General features: G+C 44.0%; 1 protein-coding gene across 4 annotated transcripts; it reads right to left on the bottom strand.

Moving 5' to 3' along the window:
• Window positions 1–872: 872 nt before the first annotated feature.
• Window positions 873–21,339, bottom strand: slc8a2a (solute carrier family 8 member 2a; the record flags this gene model as incomplete). 4 transcript variants are annotated; one of them, XM_084177780.1, is made up of 11 exons in its annotated part: window positions 21,082–21,339; window positions 20,648–20,785; window positions 19,986–20,213; window positions 19,532–19,813; window positions 18,775–19,230; window positions 17,634–17,998; window positions 14,114–14,235; window positions 5,034–5,146; window positions 3,523–3,625; window positions 1,523–1,789; window positions 873–1,249 (listed from the first exon to the last, which is right to left on the bottom strand). In XM_084177780.1, the coding sequence occupies exons 1-11, from the start codon at window positions 21,247–21,249 to the stop codon at window positions 873–875; spliced, it is 2,619 nt and encodes an 872-aa protein (XP_084033906.1). In that variant the 5' UTR covers window positions 21,250–21,339. The 4 variants fall into 4 exon arrangements, with proteins under 4 accessions (XP_084033906.1, XP_084033909.1, XP_084033907.1 ...); XM_084177783.1 differs by having other exon boundaries at window positions 14,132–14,235; window positions 21,082–21,288; XM_084177781.1 differs by having other exon boundaries at window positions 14,102–14,235; window positions 21,082–21,285.
• Window positions 21,340–21,805: the final 466 nt, after the last annotated feature.

Here is a 21,805-nt window from a genome sequence, read left to right as displayed (position 1 = left end):
ATTCCTACCCGGCTCCCACATTAGGGAATTAACATTGGGGTGCTGATACTTTGCCGCCGGCAAGGCAAGCAGAACAAGGTGCCCCCTCAGTGTTGTGTTAGTCCTACTTGGCCACTAGCTCTGGTCCATCGCGTGATGACAACAACGAGTTGCCTCTGCAGAGGTAACTCGTTGTCGTTGCACGATGGACCAGAGCTACATGGCCAAATAACTCTGACAAGAGATGGTATTCAGTGAAAGATCTTGACCACATGAGTTGAGAGACTACCAAAGATCATGGCCTGGTCCAAAACTGTAAAAATATACCCAGACCTCAGGAGCTGAGGCCTAGACAGTCCCAGACCAGAATCATGTCGATGTGGTCTCCAGTGGTGTCAAGATCCAGACTTCACACTCCGTCCAGACTCTATCCATGTCTTTTCTTTTAACCTGATCAGCCTATTTTAAAGAGTGTCTTTGCACTGTGTCCCCTCCACTATTTATACCAGGCATATAACATCCTGTGATTGTGATCATCACATAGTCCATCACCACCACATTCCTCTACTAATAACCAGCTTTTCCTTCTACATTTCCTTCGACACCCTAAATTGTGTGTGTGTGAGAGAGAGAGTGTGTGACATTCTCTCTGTGAGCAGTGGCAGTGAGTATAGAAGATAGACATTTGCATCATTACTCCTGGTAGCGGAACTTCTGCTAGATGTCGAAGATGTGTCGCTGCAGTGGCAATGATGATGATGATGATGTATGTGTGTGTGTGTGTGGTGTGCTCACACGTGTGTGTGCATGTGTGCGTGAAAGCATGTATGCACATGTGTGTGTGTGTGTGCATGTGTGAGTTTCTCAATCTACCCATCTAGCCCTGTGCTCCCTCAGAAGCCCTTTACATGGCAGTAGGCCTCCAGGCTGGAAAAGAGGATGTAGATGAACCAGAGGCCAAAGAAGAACAGGGTGGTGAGCACTTTGGTGACCTTGGGGCCCCCCAGCTCACCCCCTACAGACGGCCGGCGGCGGAGCATCAGCACCCCCATGTTGATGAAGGCGAAGATGGTGAAGAGCGTGACCGAGAAGGCCAGGGAGCCGGGGTCCACGCGGAAAGCTTGACCTTTGGTCTCCCAGTAGATGGCAGCGATGGACCACGCCACCCCGATGCCCAGGAAAACGTTGACCGCATTGCTACCTGTCACGTTGCCCACCGACGCGTCGGCATACTGGTCCTGGGTGGCAGCGACTTTACTGGCAAAGGTGTCTATGGAAAGAGGTTGGGGTTAGAGTTTAGAATATGGGGATGGGTTGAAAATAAGGTTAGGACTAGGATGACTAAGGCTGGGAGAGGTTTAAATAGAGGTAGGGAGGTATGGTTTGGGGTTATAGTTCAAATCAAATCAAATAAGTGAGAGTTAGTGCAAGAGTTAGGTTTAGGGTAAATAGCTAGCTTGGATTGAAGATAAAGTAACTTAAAGCAGACACTCAATCACACACACACACACCTCCAACCCCCCCAACACACACACACACTCACCAGGGATGGAGGTGCCCAGAGCCACAAACACCACAGCAGTGACACTGTCTTTGAGGCCCACGGTGCAGCCGAAGTGGGAGGCCAGGTCCCCGATGACGGTGGTTAGTAAGCCGATGACAATGATGGACACCACAAAGCAGGCCCAGCCGTTCCAGTACTCGGTAGGCGGCACGCAGGCAAATAGAATCTTCCAGAATACCGTCACAATGTGCATGAAGTAGTCAAAGCAGTTGGGCAGTCGCCGCTCTACTCCATCTTCCTCGTCACCTGGCAAAACAAGGCAGGTAGAGGACAGTGACAGACAGCGTTTATCGATGAGCATTTAGTATTTATCGATTAGCATACATTTGCCGGAGAAAAGACCAAACCATGATACAAACAAACCGTACAGACAAACAAACACGCAAGCACACACACACGATATACTGTATTATATACACATTATATATACGTATCAGTACATATGTGAATTATACAGAGTACCAGTCAAAAGTTTGGACACACGTACTCATTCAAGGGTTTTTCTTTATTTTTTACTATTTTCTACATTGTAGAATAATAGTGAAGACATCAAAACTATGAAATAACATATATGGAATCATGTAGTAACCAAAAAAGTGTTAAACAAATCAAAATATATTTTATATTTGAGATTCTTCAAAGTAGCCAACCTTTGCCTTGATGACAGCTTTGCACACTCTTGGCATTCTCTCAACCAGCTTCATGAGGTAGTCACCTGGAATGCATTTCAATTAACAGGTGTGCCTTGTTAAAAGTTAAATTGTGGAATTTATTTCCTTCTTAATGCGTTTAAGCCAATCAGTTGTGTTGTGACAAGGTAGGGGTGGTATAAAGAAGATAGCCCTATTTGGTAAAAGACCAAGTCCATATTATGGCAAGAACAGCTCAAATAAGCAAAGAGAAACGACAGTCCATCACTACTTTAAGACATGAAGGTCAGTCAATACGGAACATTTCAAGAACTTTGAAAGTTTCTTCAAGTGCAGTCACAAAAACCATCAAGTGCTATGATGAAACACGCTCTCATGAGGACCGCCACAGGAAAGGAAGACCCAGAGTTACTGTTCAGAGGAGACTGCGTGAAATCAGGCCTTCATGATCGAATTGCTGCAAAGAAACCACTACTAAAGGACACCAATAAGAAGAAGAGAATTGCTTGGGCCAAGAAACACGAGCAATGGACATTAGACCGGTGGAAATCTGTCCTTTGGTCTGATGAGTCCAAATATTAGATTTTTGGTTCCAACCGCCGTGTCTTTGTGAGAAGCAGAGTAGGTGAACGGATGATCTCCACATGTGTGGTTCTCACCGTGAAGCATGGAGAAGGAGGTGTAATGGTGTGGGGGTGCTTTGCTGGTGACACTGTCTGTGATTTATTTAGAATTCAAGGCACACTTAACCAGCATGGCTACCACAGCATTCTGCAGCGATACGCCCTCCCATCTGGTTTGTGCTTAGTGGGACTATCATTTGTTTTTCAACAGGACAATGACCCAAAACACACCTCCAGGCTGTGTAAGGGCTATTTGACCAAGGAGAGTAATGGAGTGCTGCATCAGATGACCTGGCCTCCACAACCACCCAACCTTATCCCAATTGAGATGGTTTGGGATGAGTTGGACCGCAGAGTGAAGGAAAAGCAGCCAACAAGTGCTCAGCATATGTGGGAACTCCTTCAAGACTGTTGGAAAAGCATTCCTTATGAAGCTGGTTGAAAGAATGCCAAGAGTGTGCAAAGCTGTCATCAAGGCAAAGGGGTGTCTACTTTGAAGAATCTCAAATATAAAATATATATTGATTTGTTTAACACTTTTTTTGGTTACTACATGATTCCATATGTGTTATTTCATAGTTTTGATGTCTTCACTATTATTCTACAATGTAGAAAATAGTAAAAAGAAAGAAAAACCCTGGAATGAGTAGGTGTGTCCAAACTTTTGACTGGTACTGTACATGACATAACACAGGTTATGTCTGACCTCCTGAACTGACTGTGACCGCCTCAATGAACTGTTCTCTCCAGGAATGAGTTCCAATCACCACGGCCAGATTGGTGTCCTTCAAGAGTTTGTCCACGGTGCTCTATCAAAACACAAAAAAAGATTAGCAATGAGAGTGGGCAAGTATTCAACTACAAAAGCAGCTGAAAAAAGCTGACATGGCATGCTCTGAAGCACAAACACATAAAATGTCACACACATTCCGTTTCATGACTTCTGTTCTTATCAAAACTGAAGTTAGGATAGACATGAGGGTAGAAGAGTAGCATCATTACATTACATAAATGTCCTGTCTCATCACTTACATGACAGTTTGTGTGAAAATGTTTCTTGGCTTTGATATACTGTACATTCTATCTACATTTACATTTTACATTTTAGCCATTTAGCAGACGCTCTTATCCAGAGCGACTTACAGTTAGTGAGTGCATACATTTTCATACTGGCCCCCCGTGGGAAACGAACCCACAACCCTGGCGTTGCAAGCGCCATGCTCTACCAACTGAGCTACAGTATCTAGTCCAGTGTTTCCCGACCTGGTCCTCGGACAGCCCCCCCGAGAGAATACCCCAGCGATTCCACACGTTTTTAGAACTAGCTCACTTGATTAAACTAGTCATCTAATCACCAAGCCCTTGATAAGTTGAATCAGGTGTTCTGGTGGTGGAATAGACCAAATATGTAATGGCTGGGAGGGGGCAAAACTAGGTTGAGCAACAGCACTGCTCTATTTAATTTTATATTTACATTTTTTACCCCTTTTTCTCCCCAATTTTTGTGATATCCAATTGACAGTTCCAGTCTTGTCACATCGCTGCAACTCCCATACGGACTTGGGAGAGGCGAAGGTCGAGAGCCATGCGTCTTCCAAAACACGACCCTGCCAAGCCGCACTGCTTCTTGACACACTGCTCGCTTAACCCGGAAGCCAGGTGCACCAATCTGTCAGAGGAAACACCGTACAACTGGCGACCGTGTCAGCGTGCATGCGCCCGCCCCGCCACAGGAGTCGCTAGAGCGCGATGGGACAAGGACATCCCGGCAGGCCAAACCCTCCCCTAACCCGGACGACGCTGGGCCAATTGTGCGTCGCCTCATGGCTCTCCCGGTCGCGGCCGGCTGCAACACAGCCCGGGATCGAACCCGGATCTGTAGTGACGCCTCAAGCACTGCAGTGCCTTAGACCGCTGCGCCACTCGGGAGGCCCAGCACTGCTCTATTCTGAAAGATGAGAAAGTGTAGTAGGAAGTAGAGATCATCCAGTTCGAGAGACTCTCAGTTAAGAGACACCTCAATCCTGTCTAATCAATCCCAGAGCACACTACATGCTAGTGGCTACAATACCGGGTCTAGTATCCCATTTGGAGTCATTCCCTGTCGGATCTGTTGGGTGAGAGGATGCCAGAGTGGGAGGGGTTAATCAAATATAACACAACACACATACAGACACGCACGCACACACTGTATATGACACAGACAAACACACACACCTTAAACTCGTAGGACTCCTCTATGATGACCTCTAGCCTGCTGTGCTCCCCTAGAATGGGCTTCCCCATCTCTGAGATACGCCTGGCGTCCTCCTCTTCTGGAGTAGGGTTCCCTAAAAGGGGAGAGGAAAGGGGAAAGTTACCTTACTACAATACATGATGGGACTATTATAAATGGAGTTAAACAAATACATATTTTGTAGTTATGATGGGGTTAGACAGTTGAACTAAGCTCATTATGCTTTTATAAGCGATATTGTTAAAGAATCAAATGGGTATATATAATTTTAATGTTCAAAAACGTTTGTAAAAATCACAGTGGGCCTTTCAATTGTTTGCAAAACATATGAGATCTTACCCTGGTTGAGCAGCAGAGCTGCAATAGGAAGAGAAAACAATTAATTTGTGATTTTGAGATGTGATTACTTATCATGCTAATCAAGCTAAAGTGATTTTTGTATTGAACCTTTATTTATTCAGGTTAGTCTTATTGAAATCAAATGTATTTTGCAAGAGAGGCCTTGTCAAAATAGCAGCAGTCGACAAAAGACAGAAGTGACCCACCTTAATACACAGTACACATGCAATGATTTGATCAACTGAGAGACATACACTTTGCACAATGTACAAACAATAAATGAATGACAGATTTATCAGATCACAATGAGCATTCTGAAAGCAACCATGCAGTGAGGACAGAATCAGTACAAATTAACCGACAACAAATAAAAAATACATATATATTCCTGCTTCTCCCTCGGCTACTAAATGCAATAGTCCAGTGAGCACATCCAAAGAGGAATAGGCTTGACTTCCATCAATGTGAAAACAAATGTGGTGGTGCTTTTTTCAATGGGAGGCCATGGGAGAGGCTGGAGCTCGGTCAACATAAAAAAAAAGCTCATTCACTATGTGAGGCCTGTTTGATTGACTAAGAGGTGCATAATGCTTACGTTGTTACTTTGGTACTGGTATGAGTGAACGAGCTTGACATCACTGTTATGTACTGTCCGTCGTATTGTGCATTTGTTATGGTTTACGACAGTGTGCTGCTTTATATATGAATGGTTGTCAGAATGAGTGGCACATGTCATTAAACGTCAGAGTGATTTACAATGTGAAACCGTGCAGACGTGCATTCTTCTACAGCAAAGCTAGATGTAACAATCATGCCGAATTTGAGAAAAACAACTTTATATCAGAGACGTGCCTACTGTGCACATACACAGTCTTGTTCTGCCTAGTGACAAACCTCTCTGGCATCTTATTGGCTAAGAGTTCCAGCCTTTCCTCTGACTTCATGGACAACGATTCCCATGGCAAGTCCCTTATCTTGTCAGTATAGTTTAAAATCTTTGGCACATCTCCCAGCCTCACTACATTCTCCCTTTAAAGATGGGCTGAACTCATTCTTCTTCTTCTTCTGTGGATTTTATATGGTGGTTGGCAACCAACTTTAAGGTGCATTACTGCCACCAACTGGACTGGAGTGTGGACCAGAGACAGTGAAGGTCTAAATCCTACCCAATAATCTTGTCTCCCTAAGGAAAGGAAATACATAATTAAATACTACATCCCCTGAACATTTCCCCAGCAGTTCACTTAATCCTGGCTCTTCAACCCCATTACTCCTCAAATCTATTAACAATCGCTCCCTTTCTCTCACATATTTCTGGCACAAATAGAACATGTTCCACTGTCTCCATCTCCTCCTGACAATGATCACACCTCCCAGTCGGATGTTTCCCCACCACTTTCAATGTACTATTTAGCCTTGTATGTCCCAGTCTCAGCCTTGTGACTACTATTTCCTACCTGCTCCCACCTTTTCCTGGATCTTATACAGGTATCTTCCCTTACTCTCCCTGTTCCACAACTCTTGTCACTTATTGTTAACCACTGTTCTTATGGGCTGAACTCATTGATTTGGCCTAGTATTTTAGCCTGCTGATTAAAAATGCAAGAAGCCATGAGCGAGAGCTGTTTTGGGGGTGTGGTTTGATGTGGGTGTGATATCCCAAACAGCCACCGTACCAACTGCGTGACGCAGCATGACACCGTGAACGTGATTGGTCAAGAATCCCAAGCTCCGAGTGTTATGAATTTCCTCTTCTCTAGAGTAGTATCTTTGACTGTGCTTGAATCTGAAAGTGCGGCAAGTGAACTGTGTGACAATAAATCGAAAATAGTGAAATCAAAGAATGGAACAAACCGAGCAAAAGCTTTAATAGAAGACAAGGACCGGTCCAATAATGCATTTCTTATTGGATTTCGTTTTTTGGACAAGGAGATTCATTTGGGAAATCCATTTGTAATATCGAAGACTGAAGAAAGCAGTGGGAAAGGTGGATTCAATCAAGGTGACTAGAAGCGGCCTTGTTTTGGTTTATTGTGTTGATGAAGAACAGAAGAAGTGTGCACTGGATCTAGCAAAATTGTCCACATCAGAAGTAACATCTATTGATATTTGGAGCAGGGCACCTGCCAAAGGAGTTATAGCTGGAGTCTCGTTGGATATAGATGAGTACCTTCGTCAGAAGATCCTAGGAGTGCACGTCGCCTGACCCGTATGGTAAATGGAAGGAAGGAGAAAAGCCTATTGATATTATTGTTGTTTGAGGAGACTCTACCTGAATATATGAAACTAGGATATGTGAGGTATGCGGTGAGAGCATCTGTGTCCAAACCATTATAGTGTGGGAATTGTAAAGGATATCAAATCAAATGTTATTTGTCACATGCACCGAATACAACCGTGAAATGCTTACTTAAATGCCCTTAACCAACAATGCAGTTTTAAGAAAATAGAGTTAACCAAATATTTACTAAATAAACTACAGTAAAGAAATATATATTGAAAAAAAGTAACACAATAAAATAACAATAATGAGGCTATATACAGGGGGTACCGGTACCAAGTCAATGTGCGGGGGTACAGGTTAGTTGAGGTAATTTGTACATGTAGGTAGGGGTAAAGTGTCGGTAGGGGTAAAGTGACTATGCATCGATAATATACAGCGAGTAGCAGCAGTGTAAAAACAAAGGGGGGAGGGTCAATGCAAATAGTCCGGGTGGACATTTGATTAATTGTTCAGCAGTCTTATGGCTTGGGAGTAGAAGCTGTTAGAGCCTTTTTGATCTAGACTTGGCGCTCCGGTACCGCTTGCCGTGAAGTAGCAGAGAGAACAGTCTATGACTTCGGTGACTGGAGTATTTGACAATTTTTGGGCCTTCCTCTGGCACCGCCTAGTGTACAGTTCCTGGATGGCAGTGATGTACTGGGCTGTACACACTACCCTATGTAGCGCCTTACGGTCGGATGCCGAGCAGTTGCCATACCAGGCGGTGATGCAACCGGTCAGGATGCTCTCGATGGTGCAGCTGTATAACTTTTTGAGGATCTGGGGACCCATGCCAAATCTTTTCAGTCTCCTGAGGGGGAAAAGGCATTGTCGTGCCCTCTTCACAACTTTCTTGGTGTGTTTGGACCATGATAGTTTGTTGGTCATATGGACACCAAGGAACTTGAAACTCTCAACCCGCTCCACTACAGCCCTGTCGACGTGAATGGGGGCGTGTTCGGCCCTCCTTTTCCTGTAGTCCACGATAATCTCCTTTGTCTTGCTCACATTCAGGGAGAGGTTGTTGTCCTGGCACCACACTGCCAGGTCTCTGACCTCCTCCCTATAGGCTGTCTCATCATTGTCGGTGATCAGGCCTACCACCGTTGTGTTGTCAGCAAACTTAATGATGGTGTTGGAGTCGTGCTTGGCCACATAGTCGTGGGTGAACAGGGAGTACAGGAGGGGACTAAGCACACACCCCTGAGGGGCCCCCGTGTTGAGGATCAGTGTGGCCTATGTGTTGTAGCGTATCCTTACCACCTGGGGGCGGCCCGTCAGGAAGTGCAGGATCCAGTTGCAGAGGGAGGTGTTTAGTCCCAGGGTCCTTAGCTTAGTGATGAGCTTTGTGGAAACTATGGTGTTGAACGCTGAGCTGTAGTCAATGAACAGCATTCTCACATAGGTGTTCCTTTTGTCCAGGTGGGAAAGGGCAGTGTGGAGTGCATTGAGATTGTGTCATCTGTGGATCTGTTTGGGTGGTATGCGAATTGGAGTGGGTCTAGGGTTTCCGGGATGGTGTTGTTGATGTGAGCCATGACCAGCCTTTCAAAGCACTTCATGGCTACCGACGTGAGTGCTATGGGACGGTAGTCATTTAGGCAGGTTACCTTCGCATTCTTGGGCACAGGGACTATGGTGGTCTGCTTGAAACATGTAGGTATTATATGGTCACGTGTCACATGTTTGTAGATGGGAGAAGTATGGTCTTGAAGAATCTGTGAATGGAAAATGTTGCAACTGTGGTGGGGATCATACTCGGGACTTCCTTGAGTGCCCTGTTAGGGTGAAGGAGGTTGAGGTGTCAAGGATCAGGGCTGTGCAGCGGATCTCCTATGTGGAGGTGGTGAAGAGAGTCGAAGGGGCAAGAGGCAACAGTGTTGAAGATATGGCGGTGGATGCATTGCAACCAGTTGCTAGTGTTTTAAGTCAATCGAGTGATCTGAAGAAGGTGGATTTTGTGGCATTTATAGCCACGGTGATTAATTGTACAGCACAAGTGTCTAAGAAGACCAATAAGCTGGATATCATTATATCTGCAGCCGAGACGTTTTTGGGACTCAAAGACTTTACGGCAGAAGCATTGCTAAGGACTATTGTCGCTGGGAAATGTCTCGCCCTCACAGGAATCTTCTGAGCCTGTGTAGGGACCTGATTATAATTGTTGTTTTTACAGAAAAGCAGGTTGATTTTGTTTAGTAATTATTTGTTTGTTGTTGGTAGTTTGTATATTATTTTACTTATTTTTACCCAATTAAATTTTCTTTTTTGGGATCCTTAATATCCATCCGCACAGTAGGTGGCGGAATGCACATCCAATTAATGCAAACGTCATTATACCATAGAAGAAGAAGAGTAGTATCTTTGATGACAGGTGTGTTTGTGATGCTAACGTTAGCTAAATAATGTGAGGATGTTTGAGTTGGAAAAAACCCAAGCTGTTTATGACGAACAAGTCTTGTTCTTTCAACATAACATTGGCGACAATGTATCTCTCGTTCTTTGTCTCATGTTATGTCAATCAAACTAGTCCAGAGACGCTGTGTGCGAATGCCTCAATTGGTGTCAATGAAAAAAAGGGCGGGCTATAGGTTTGTTTCTACTGCTACGATTGGATAGCATGCAGCTGTACTGTAGGTTGAGCCTGTACGAAGGTTGGGGGTTATGGACACTGGTACGAAACGCACTGCATATCAATTACCCAGAGCTCTTAACGGTGTACCTGGCACTCAGGCGCTTCCCCCTGCTTTTCTCTAGCCGGCTTGTGCTGGTCAGAACCGCCAATATGTCAGTGGTGGCGTGCATTAAAGCAATATGAATGTCTAGTTTTAAATGTGGTACTTGGTAATAATGCTCATTTAACTCTAGCAGGGGTATATCGCCCCCCCCTCAGCTCCTCCTTGTACTCTATGCAAATTATCTGATATACTGTCTAATTATGCAAACTCTGAATTACTGATTTTGGGAGATTTTAACCTGGATTGGCTTTCACCAGTATCCGATAAATTAAAAGATATTTGTACTGAGCTAAATCTAACTCCGCTGATAACTAAACCAACCCGTCCCAACTTTAAGAATCCAGTAAAATCTACTCTACTAGACATTATTCTAACAAATACCCCCCATAAATACACAGCCAGTGGGGTTTTTTCAAATGATATCAGTGACCACTGCTCTATTGCTTGTATTAGAGATACCAGGCTGAAACACTCTGATCCCTGTATAATCTCTAAGAGAAATTATAAACATTTCTCACAGCAAGCTTTTATCCTTGATTTATATCACTCTGAGCTTTTATCCACTTGCTGCTTTCTGGACCCGGTTTTAGCCCTTGCTTTTTTCTCTACTATTGTTACCTCTATGTCTGATAAACATGCCCCGCTTAAGAATCACAGAGTAAGAAACCAAACCAGTTCTTGGTTCTCTCCTGAATTGTCAGATCTTTTTCTGCAAAAGAATCGGGCCTGGGCCTTGGCGAGGAAAACAGGTACTCCAGCTGATTGGCTGTTTTTTAGGCAATTGAGAAATAAATAATAATAATAATATGCCATTTAGCAGACGCTTTTATCCAAAGCGACTTACAGTCATGCGTGCATACATTTTTTTTGTGTATGGGTGGTCCCGGGGATCGAACCCACTACCTTGGCGTTACAAGCGCCGTGCTCTACCAGCTGAGCTACAGAGAACCACATGTACTGCAGCTGTCAAAAAGGCAAAATCAAATTACTTCCTTAATGCTATGAGAAATTCTGCAGGAGATCCTGCAAAATTCTGGAAAACCGTTAATTCACTGAAACGGGGGAATTCTGCTGTTTCTCTTCCTAAGCAAATTATCTCAGACTCCTGTATTCTAAGTGAAAAAAATGATATTTGTGATGCTTTTAATAAGCATTTAATCTCTGCTGGTTTTTTATTTGAAAATAAAAGTGTGGTACTGGCCAGTTAGTTGATTTTTCGTCTTGCTTTTCAAGCGTTACTCTGAAAAATGGTAACCCTGTTTTTAGTTTACAGAAAATAACTGAAGCAGAGGTTCTAGCTGCCCTGTGTGCCATTGATACTAAGAAATCCTTAGGCGCTGACAATTTAGACCCGTACTTACTTATGTGTGCTGCACCTATCATTGCTGATTCAGTGACACACATTTTGAATCTAACATTAAGCACAGGAAATATCCCTAAGGTGCGGAAAGCAGCTTTTGTTCTGCCATTACATAAGGGAGGTGACGGTAGTGATTTGGAAAACTATCGACCCATCTCTAGGCTCCCTTGTCTGGCAAAGATCCTAGAATCTATAGTCAACAAACAGTTACAATCTTTTCTTTCAGTTAACAGTATTTTTAGCCCCAATCAATCTGGTTTTAGATCTAAACACAGTACCACATCGGCCACTATGCTTGTTGTAAATGATATTGCAAATGCCTTAGATGATAGAAAGCACTGTGCTGCGTTGTTTGTAGATTTGTCAAAAGCTTTTGACACTGTAGACCATGCTATCCTTTTGAGTAAGCTGTCATCTATAGGACTGGGCACTGATGCCTGTCGATGGTTTTATGACTATCTTAAAGATAGAACTCAGGCCGTCATGGTCGACGGGGTCAAGTCTGACCCCTTACAGTTACTTAAAGGGGTCCCTCAGGGTTCAATAATTGGCCCACTATTGTTCTCACTTTATATAAACAACATTGGTGATGATGTCAGATATTGTAAATTCCATTTATATGCAGATGACACAGTGATGTACTCTATTGCTCCAACAGCGGACCAAGCTTTAATGCAGTTGGAGTCTGATTTTAGGATACTACAGGGGTCTCTTTTACAGCCTAAACTTGTTTTAAACGCTAAGAAAACAAATGTCATGTTTTTTTCTAGGTCTAAACTCAATTAGAAACACTTTTGTAATCACTAGCTTGGATGGTACTCAAATTAAACAGGTCTCTGCATATAAATACTTAGGGGTATGGTTAGATGATAGGCTTTCTTTTAAAAACATGTTACTGAATTGGGAAAAAAGCTCAAATTCAAGATAGGGTTCCTTTACAGAAACAGGGCTTGTCTGTCCTCCGTAAATAGAAAACAAATTGTGCAGGCTACTTTTATGTCCGTTTTAGATTATGGTGATATTATCTATATGCATGCATCGGCAAACACATTAAAACCACTGGATGCTATTTACCATTGTGCACTCAGGTTTATCACGGGTGATAGTTACGAAACTCATCACTGTTTCCTATATCAACATGTGAGTTGGGCCTCTCTATCTGTGAGGTGAGAGCAACATGCTCTCTTGTTTATTTATAAAGCACTTCTTTTAAAACTACCTCCATATATATCATCATTAATTTCCACTAGATATACTAATTTTAAAACCAGATCACAGATGTGGATTACATTAGAGACTTCTGTGGTCTCCACAGAGTTGGGTAGGACTGCCTTCAGTTCCTTTGCACCTTATTTATGGAACAAACTGCAGATCCAACTTAAGTTAGACACTCTGGTGTCCCTTGCCCATTTAAAAAATGTTATGGAGGATCAATATGATGTTGTCTGTGATTGTTTCTGTTGAATTGTGTTTTTGTTTTGTATGTTTGAAATGTTCTTGTCTGTATGTCTAAAACTGTACATGTCAACATGTTTACACAGGGCACAGCCGTAAAAGAGATCCAGGTCTGTTTTTCCCTGTTAAAATAAAGATTAAAAAAAAAAAAAAAACAGACAGGGAGAGACTCTAATCTTGGCTCACTCCCTATTGCTGGGGAGCAGTGAGCACATGCTCTCGCTTCGGGTGAATCATGTCCCCAGTTGACTCAACTCCGGTGTAGATCTTTTATCCAGGTGGAGTGGAGGCTACACCCCTGGGTGGTCTCCCTAATATGGGAAATGTTTGGCAGAGCCGACGTAGATCTTTACGCATTGCAAGAAAATGCCCAGTGTCGTTTTTTTTATACAGCAGTGTATACACTGTGTGTCCAGGATGATTTTCCCCTAGGGACAATAAAATTAAAGGGATACTTCAGGATTTTGGCAATGAAGCCCTTTATCTACATCCCCAGAGTCCGATGAACTCGTGGATACCATTTGTATGTCTCTGCGTGCAGTTTGATGGAAGTTGCTAACGCACCTAGTATTAGCGCAATGACTGGAAGTCTAGGGTAAGTGTTTGCATGCTAGTTAGCATTGGCTGGCGAAACGACCTCTAACTTCCTTAATATTGGCTGCAGAGACATAAAAATGGTGTCCATGAATTCATCTGATTCTGGGAAAGTAGATACTGTAAATCCCGAAGTATCCCTTTAATCTTATCTTATCTTATAAAACTCTTCCAGAGAGATTGCAAGTGTAGTGGTAAAAGGGTTCTAACAATATGTGCCAAACGTCTATTTTCGCTGTGTGTAACAGTGGATAGTAGGTTGAACAAACCTTTTGAGATGGCCATTTTATTCACTAACACTAACCCTCACACACAACATACCCCACTGACCTGAGATTCCTCGCTTTAGCCATTTGGGCTCTTCCAGCACAATGAAGAAGTTTTCCTGCTTCTCATATTCCTCCACATTTACAATGCGTACCTGTAGAGTCTGACTGTGGAGAGACATGCAAGCATGCACCCACACATGTGTACACACACACACACATGCATGCACCCACACACACAGAGAGATAGAGAAGAGGGTTGTCATCAATACACATTGTTATATTTGCAGACTTTTTAAACACTTTTGATGAGGATAAAAGGAAAACATGTTATGATCACAACAATCACAGGACACCAACGATAAATATTTTGTTGAATAATACAACTACAAACACACACACGGGCGCATGCACGCACACACACACACATTTAGCAGACACTTATCCAGAGCGACTTAGTTAGTGCATTCATCTTAAGATAGCTAGGCGAGACAACCACATATCTCAGTAATAGTAAGTACAAATTAAGAGTATTTCCAAAACGCTATATCCACACATTTTTCACGTGTTTTTTCATCAGAAATGATTGCTTATGGGTACCTTCATATGCGTGTAAAATATTAATGTTCTCAGATTTTCTTATTCATAGATTTTAGATGTGTTCTTTTGCAAAACACTATACAGTATATCCATTGTTTAGCTGGAATGGAATGTTCGTATCCTGTATATTTGACTGTGACATGTGGTTGTCTCGCCTCTCTATCTTAAGATGAATGCACTTACTGTAAGTCACTCTGGATAAGAGCATCTGCTAAATGACAAAAATGTCAAATGAAAATGTTTTATATCCAGATCTCATAACTGTATTGAATTATTATTTATTTATTTCTGTCACAAATGTGTAATTTGTACAGTTCTTTATTAAAAATGTAGTTATTTGTTACAGTTGACTGTGTAAAACCTAGCAGTACTACTTATTTCTCTGAGAGTGACGTGGATATATAGCATAAAAAAAAAAAAACATGATTATTTGTCTCTCTGAAATGAAACGATCAAGTAACAGATTTTAAACAAATACATGTCTGACATTGAACAACCCTATGCCATGATTAGACAGTGAAAAAACACACCAATCTCTTTCATAATTTCTTTAAACAATAAAAGCTAATTTACAAACATTTCTGAAAATGGATATATAGCGTTTTGGAATGAAACTCTTCAATTGTTCCTCAATAAGTGCGAGTGTTAGTTCACAAAATGCAAGGGTTTAATTTCTGCTGCTCCATAGGCAAGCACCATGTAGTGGACACAGACTTCGACTGGAAACAGTGGAATGTGCAGAGGAGCGGGGTGACATGGGAGAACATGGGCATGTTGAACACCAGGCGGGCTGCCGCGTTCTGGATAAGTTGCAGGGGTTTGATTGCACAAGCGGGGAACCCAGCCAACAGAGAGTTGCAGTAGTCCAGACGGGAGATGACATGGATTAGAACCTGTGCCACTTCCTGTGTGAGGTAGGGTCGTACTATATGGATGTTGTAGAGCATGAACCTGCAGGAGCGAGTCACTGCTTTGATGTTTTCGGAGAACGACAGGGTGTTGTCCAGGATCACGCCAAGGTTCTTTGCACTCTGGGAGGTGAACACCTGGAGTTGTCAACCGTGATGGAGAGGCCTCGCGACAGTCCCGTGAAGCAAGCAAACAATAATTTCCTACCCTCTGAAACATTAACAAACACCCTGCCATTTAAATCACATCAGTAGCTGAGGTGGAATAAATAATTGTACACATAGTGGAGGCTAAATAATTCACAGTGCATCACATACACAACACACACACAAATACACACATGAACTAAACAACAGATAAACAGTACCTTAAACACTCATATTGGCATGAGAACATAGGCTACATGTACCGTTGGCCAACTTACATAAGTAACACTATGTAAAATACAATGTATTTAGCCTAAATGTTGACTACTAAGTGTGATAGTAAGTATGGATGATAAATTAGACAAAGTATGCTAACTCCAGATCACAACAGAGCAATTTCCCCTCACTCAGACTCACTCACTCACACTTTGCCACTGACTCTCCATAGCTGTTCTCCATCTTATTATTACCATAATACCTACAGTATATGACTCAGAATTACATCACTGTACAGTATAACTACTACCACTTACGCCTCGATCACACCGACAGCATCCTTGCGTTTTGGTACACCAGAAGTATATTCATTTCCAATGGAACACTGCGTTTGCCTTGCAGCATTGCGTAGTAAATGCAGTGGCAGTGCGTTCTGTGTGGTGCATTTGTTGGATTTATCGAACGTATGCATCAAAATGTATGCGTAGATGGCTTGACAGAAATGGTAGCAGACAGTGAATGTTTAACTTTTGTTGCACACATATCCAGATGATACTGCGTACCATTTTGCACATTGATGCTGTAGGTGTGATCGAGGCGTTAGTGCACCATTACTGTAATACCTACAGTATATGACCTGAAATGACATCACTGTACAATATGAGTACTACCGCTAAGTGCACAATTAGTACAACATGCAAACACAGCTTATATTGTCTGAAAGTTTAATGGGAAAAGGATCTGTCCGCTAACATTAGCAAGAGGCATGAAGCCCCTGAACCCGGGCATGATTATCATTCGCTGTCAATAATCAACTAATGGACGCTGCTCCACATGGGAATCACTGACTGACACAGTGACAACCCATAATAATCCCCATCACCACAGTTACTGTAGCCTTAGGACACATTTCCATCAATATAACAGTCTACAGAGAGTACATGTGGACACCTACACAGACACACACACACATACTGTACATAAATATAACATGATCCCATTCGCTTAATGGGAGTGATTCGTATAACATTCAGTACATGTGGACACATACATAGACAAATGTGGACACATACTGATGGAAAAACACATTTACAGACATACAACGATGCATTTACACTGAACTGTATGACCGTTCCCTCTAGACCTCAACCCTCATCTGTACTCTGGTCAATTACAGCACTGCTGCTAACAAACCTTCCATCTGGTGCTTTAGCGGAGAGAGTAGGCATTAGGCAACCTTGTTTTGGAGCCACAGTGTCTACTGGATTTCTCAGCTCCCTGTCTGCACATCATTGATTTGTTTGTGTAACTAAGTGCACACAACTGGTTTTCCAGGTGTAATAAGACACCATTTAAAAGGAAAGAGCAGCAATCAGTAGATACTGTGGCTAGCAAAATCCAGAGTAACCCTTCCCTGGTCAAATCTCATGTACCAGGCTATAGGCTCTTGACTGTTAAAAGAGACTACCTAGCGTAGACATCTGGTTGAAAATATGTAATTACAACCAGATTATAACTAGTTTACAAACAATTGGTTGTAATTTGGTTGAAATCACGTTATTAAGTTGAAATTACATCATTACAACCGGTTTACAACCAACAGGTTGTTATTTGGTTGTAATGATGCCATTTCAAACAGTTTTTCCCGCTGGGTACCGTCCCCCTACTTTAGAGTTGGCATAGAGCAGGCCTCACCTGGTCTGTTCGTTGGAGAACTCAAGCTCGCCCTTGTTCTCCTCGTAGTCCACGCCGGCACGGGCGCTGCCGTCCTCAGTGTGGTAGGGCAGCATCACGGTGCCCCGCGAGCCCGAGTTCCGCACCACGGTCACCACCATCGTACCCGAGCTCTCGCTCACTCGCAGCACGCGCTCGCCGAACGTGAAGATGCCAGCGTGGTCGTCGTCCAGAATGGTAACCATGGCGACTAACGGCTCCACCAGCCGGCCCTTGGGCGGCGTTCCCGGTGAGACTTCGTTGCCGCCCTCATCCAGACGGAGGTTCTGCAGCCGCACAAAGAAATGCTCGTCTTCCTCAAAGACGTCGTCGTCCAAGATGCCCACCTGAAAAGGACAGGGGACACACAAAAGTTGTGATGGGGATTACTGTATGTATTGAGACAATCTTATTTAAAGGCCCAGTGCAGTCAAAAATGTGATTTTCCTGTGTTCTATATATATTTCCAGGGTGAAATTGTGAAAATGATGATAATGCCCTTTTAGTGTAAGAGCTGTTTGAAATGTCACCCTGTTTTGGTGGGATGGAGTTTTAGCCTGACTGTTGACATACTCCAATAAGAAAGAGAGTTCTAAACCTCTCTGCCAATAACAGCTAGTTTTCAGTTTTCCCCTCCCCACTCAGACCACTCCCAGACAGTCCTAGCAAAATTCTTGCTTGAGAAATTGCTCTTGCTAAGAAGCTATTTTTGTTTATTTTTTAGCATTTTGATGGAAAACAATCACAGTAAGGTACTTCATTGTTACCCAGAAATGATTTGATATTGAAGTAAAAACGGCTGCATTGGGCCTTTAATCTAATCTCATCTGAAATTATTTAAACTAATCTCTAATCCATCCAAGAGCAAATTGTGCCTTGCCACTGTCGCCTCTTTTCACTCTTTGGAGGTGCAGGCCCTGACAAGTTGCTAACAAGTACTGTACTTTTATTTGTAAAAAGTACTGTAAACAAATACAAGTTAATTAGTTAATTGATTGATTATTTGGTTGACTGAAGTATTACTCAAAACTACAGTAAACAGCTCCTATTCATCTCCCTCCTCCTCTCATCGTTTCCCTCTCTCTTTTCCCCTCTCCTTCCTTCTCTCTCCTCGCCATCTAACCTTAATCTCCTTCCGGCTCTCCCCTGGTTTGAACACCAGCGTCCCCTCGCTAAACTCATAGTCCGCCCCGGCGTTTGCCGAGCCATTCTCTGTGTGGTAGTCCACATAGAAGGTGTGCTGCCCCATGCCACCCTCACAGATCACCGCTAGGCTCAGGGTGCCACAGTTCTCCGTGCACTGGTACTGGGCACGCTCAAAGGACAGGTGGGCGCACGTGGCCCTGTCGTCTTTCTCCGGGGCTCCGCCCTCCATAGCGGCGGCTTTGCGTCGCGTGTGCTCGGCGGCATGCTTCTTGAGCACGTTGCCGGCACCGATCATCATGCGTGTGGCTTGGATGCGGTAGAAGGCGCGGCTCTTCCTCTGCTGCACCAGGGCTGAGTAGTTGGCCATCTCGATCAGCTGCTCCAGGTCTTTGTCCGGGTGCTTCTGTTTCAGGTCCTTCAGGATGCGTACCACCTAGGTTAGGTCACAACATTAACACAATATTAACTAAATGTTAATACCAGGCTTATACAAGGCTAACAAAATAATACCGCAATGTAAACACAATGTTAACACAATGTTTGAAATACAACGTTAACACAATGGTTGAAACACAGACAGGAAGATATATATTTTTTTAAAGACACGGAAAGGAACAGCACCAGGGCAAAGACACGTAAAGGACCACAATCATCTCCCTGCCCACTCCCATATTGCTAAACTCTTCTGACTCGTCCTGACCATTCTCTCTCCCTGATCCCCTTGTTCAGCCTACCTCATCTCTGTTCTGGTCCAGCTCCTTGCCAGTCTGAACAGAGACTGTGCAGACACTGGAGGAGTTTCCAGCTGTGGAATTGCCATCCGAGAACTTAGCGTCCATGATTACGTCGATCCCCTTGGGCGCCAGGTCACCTTCCGTTTCCACAACGATGCCATGCCGCTTGTCGGCACGGTAACGCTTATGCATGTACTTGTAGAAGAGCAGGCGGCGGTCGGCGATCCAAGCCAAGATGACACACACAGGGAAATAAAGCAGAGTGACCAGAGCCTCCCATACCTGCAGAATCAACACACAACATTTGTATAAAAAACAACACACACAAATGCATACAAAATCTGTCTAGAAACCCCCGCTGACACACAAATACACACACATGCAAATAATACAAACACCCACAACTCACCCCCCCTCCCACACAAACAAACAATGCACACAAACACACACAGACCTCCACTACTCCAGGGGAGATAACGGCTAGGATAAGGTAGAGCCAGATGTAGGCGAAGATGCTCCAGAAGGCTGTGATGAAGAACACTCGCAGATGTTTGATCTTTCGCGACTCCCCGTCGGGGATGACCCACACACACACTCCGATGATCACAAACATGTTGAAGGCAGCGCTACCCACGATGGTGCCTGGTCCAAGCTCCCCCGCGTCAAAGTTGTGCCCACACACCTGCCGTCAACAAGACAGAAAATAAATCAAGTTGAATAACAAAATAAGCTCGGGTTATGCTACTTCCATTACGGTATCTGTCAATGGGGAACCCAGTCGAATTTAAGCAAATCAAAGGTCCCTCAGGTGTAGCATGTAGTACAAAGGTTTTGTGGGGACACTCAGGGGTAGTGTGTAGAGCCCTGCACTGGCATTAATTTTAAGCCTGAGCCCTACCCATGCCATTCAGGCCCTACCAGGCCGATTGCTTCTGCCAAATTGAAGGCCTTGCCCTGCCCGAAACCCAAAATCAGAAATAACTTCCTCTATTAGTAAATGCATTAGCTGCTCCTCTCTGTCTGTCACTCGCTTCCTGCGTACAGCTCGCTCTGCGCTCTGCTCATGGTGCTCTGAGTCTGTGAGTATTTGAAGGGTTTGTTGGGTCACCGGCGTACCTCGATGACAGAGAGAAGGATCTCTGGTGCAGAGGAGCCCAAGGCCATGAGCGTGAGGTTGGACACAGTCTCGTTCCAGATCCGCACAGTGGTCACTGACGTCTCCCCGTTGGGTTTGGTGATAGTCACCTCTTTCTCCTACAAAGACAACGATTGAAAGACACACATCAAAGTTAGGGGAACATGTAGCTAGTGTTTTACCAGCAATGCAGTGATATTGCCTAGGCTCTGATGCTAAAGGACACTATTCCAAAAGTTCCAGATACTTCACCAAAGTTCCCAGGTTTTTCAGAAATCCCGGTCGGAGAATTCCCAGAACCATTTCTGAAAAACTTCTGAAAAACCTGGGAACTTTGGGGAAAGTTTTCAGAATCACCACAGGATGGGAATGACTGAAGAAGGACAAAACAAAGAGAGAAGTGGTCACTGGTCACCTGGGAGGTGATGACCTCGATGGAGGCCATGAAGCGATCGGCGATGATGGACACGCCCAGGAACATGTACATGAGGCAGGCGAAGTAGACTATCGCCCTCCCCGTCTGCTCCGCCAGTGGAGGGCTGAGTGGCAGCCACACAGGTAGCACGATGCCAGGTCTACACATCACCTTGTCCGTGCACGCCCGCTTGCCCCCTGTGCTGTTACCAGAGGGGGGAGATGGGGTGCCCGATACAGATGCCCGCTCCACCACCTGAGGCTTGGAGTGGGAGGAAGAGGTGGCCGGGTGGGGCAGGAGGAGGAGGATGGAGAGGAGGAGGAGGAAGGATGGGAGTGGGGGATACACAGGGTGGGCTCCCATGCTATCCCTGAGTTAGGTGGTGCCTGTGGTCACCGGAGGAACAGCTGGGTAGAAACACTCTCCTGAGAGAACATTGAGAGAGAAAGAGAGCGAGAGAGAGAGAGAGAAAGAAAGAGAAAGAGAGAGCGAGAGAGTCCAAAAGAACAAAAGGGGTTGAGGATGTGGCTCTCTAAAATGTTCACTAGGGTATGTTAATAAGGTCTACAATACATTCAACTGTGCCACTCTCCACATACATGAATGCCATAGCGGTACTTCTGAGATTAATTAAAGGGATAGTTCACCCAAAAATAAAAATAAATGTTTCCTGACCTACCTACTTTAAAGTAGTTTATTTTAACATTCTGAATGTCAGCAATGC

The sequence above is a fragment of the Coregonus lavaretus genome (genome assembly GCF_964263955.1).
Source record: "Coregonus lavaretus genome assembly, chromosome: 15".
NCBI classification, from domain to species: domain Eukaryota; kingdom Metazoa; phylum Chordata; class Actinopteri; order Salmoniformes; family Salmonidae; genus Coregonus; species Coregonus lavaretus.
Note: the sequence above shows the minus strand (reverse complement) of the source record. Positions and strands in the feature narration are given on the sequence as shown.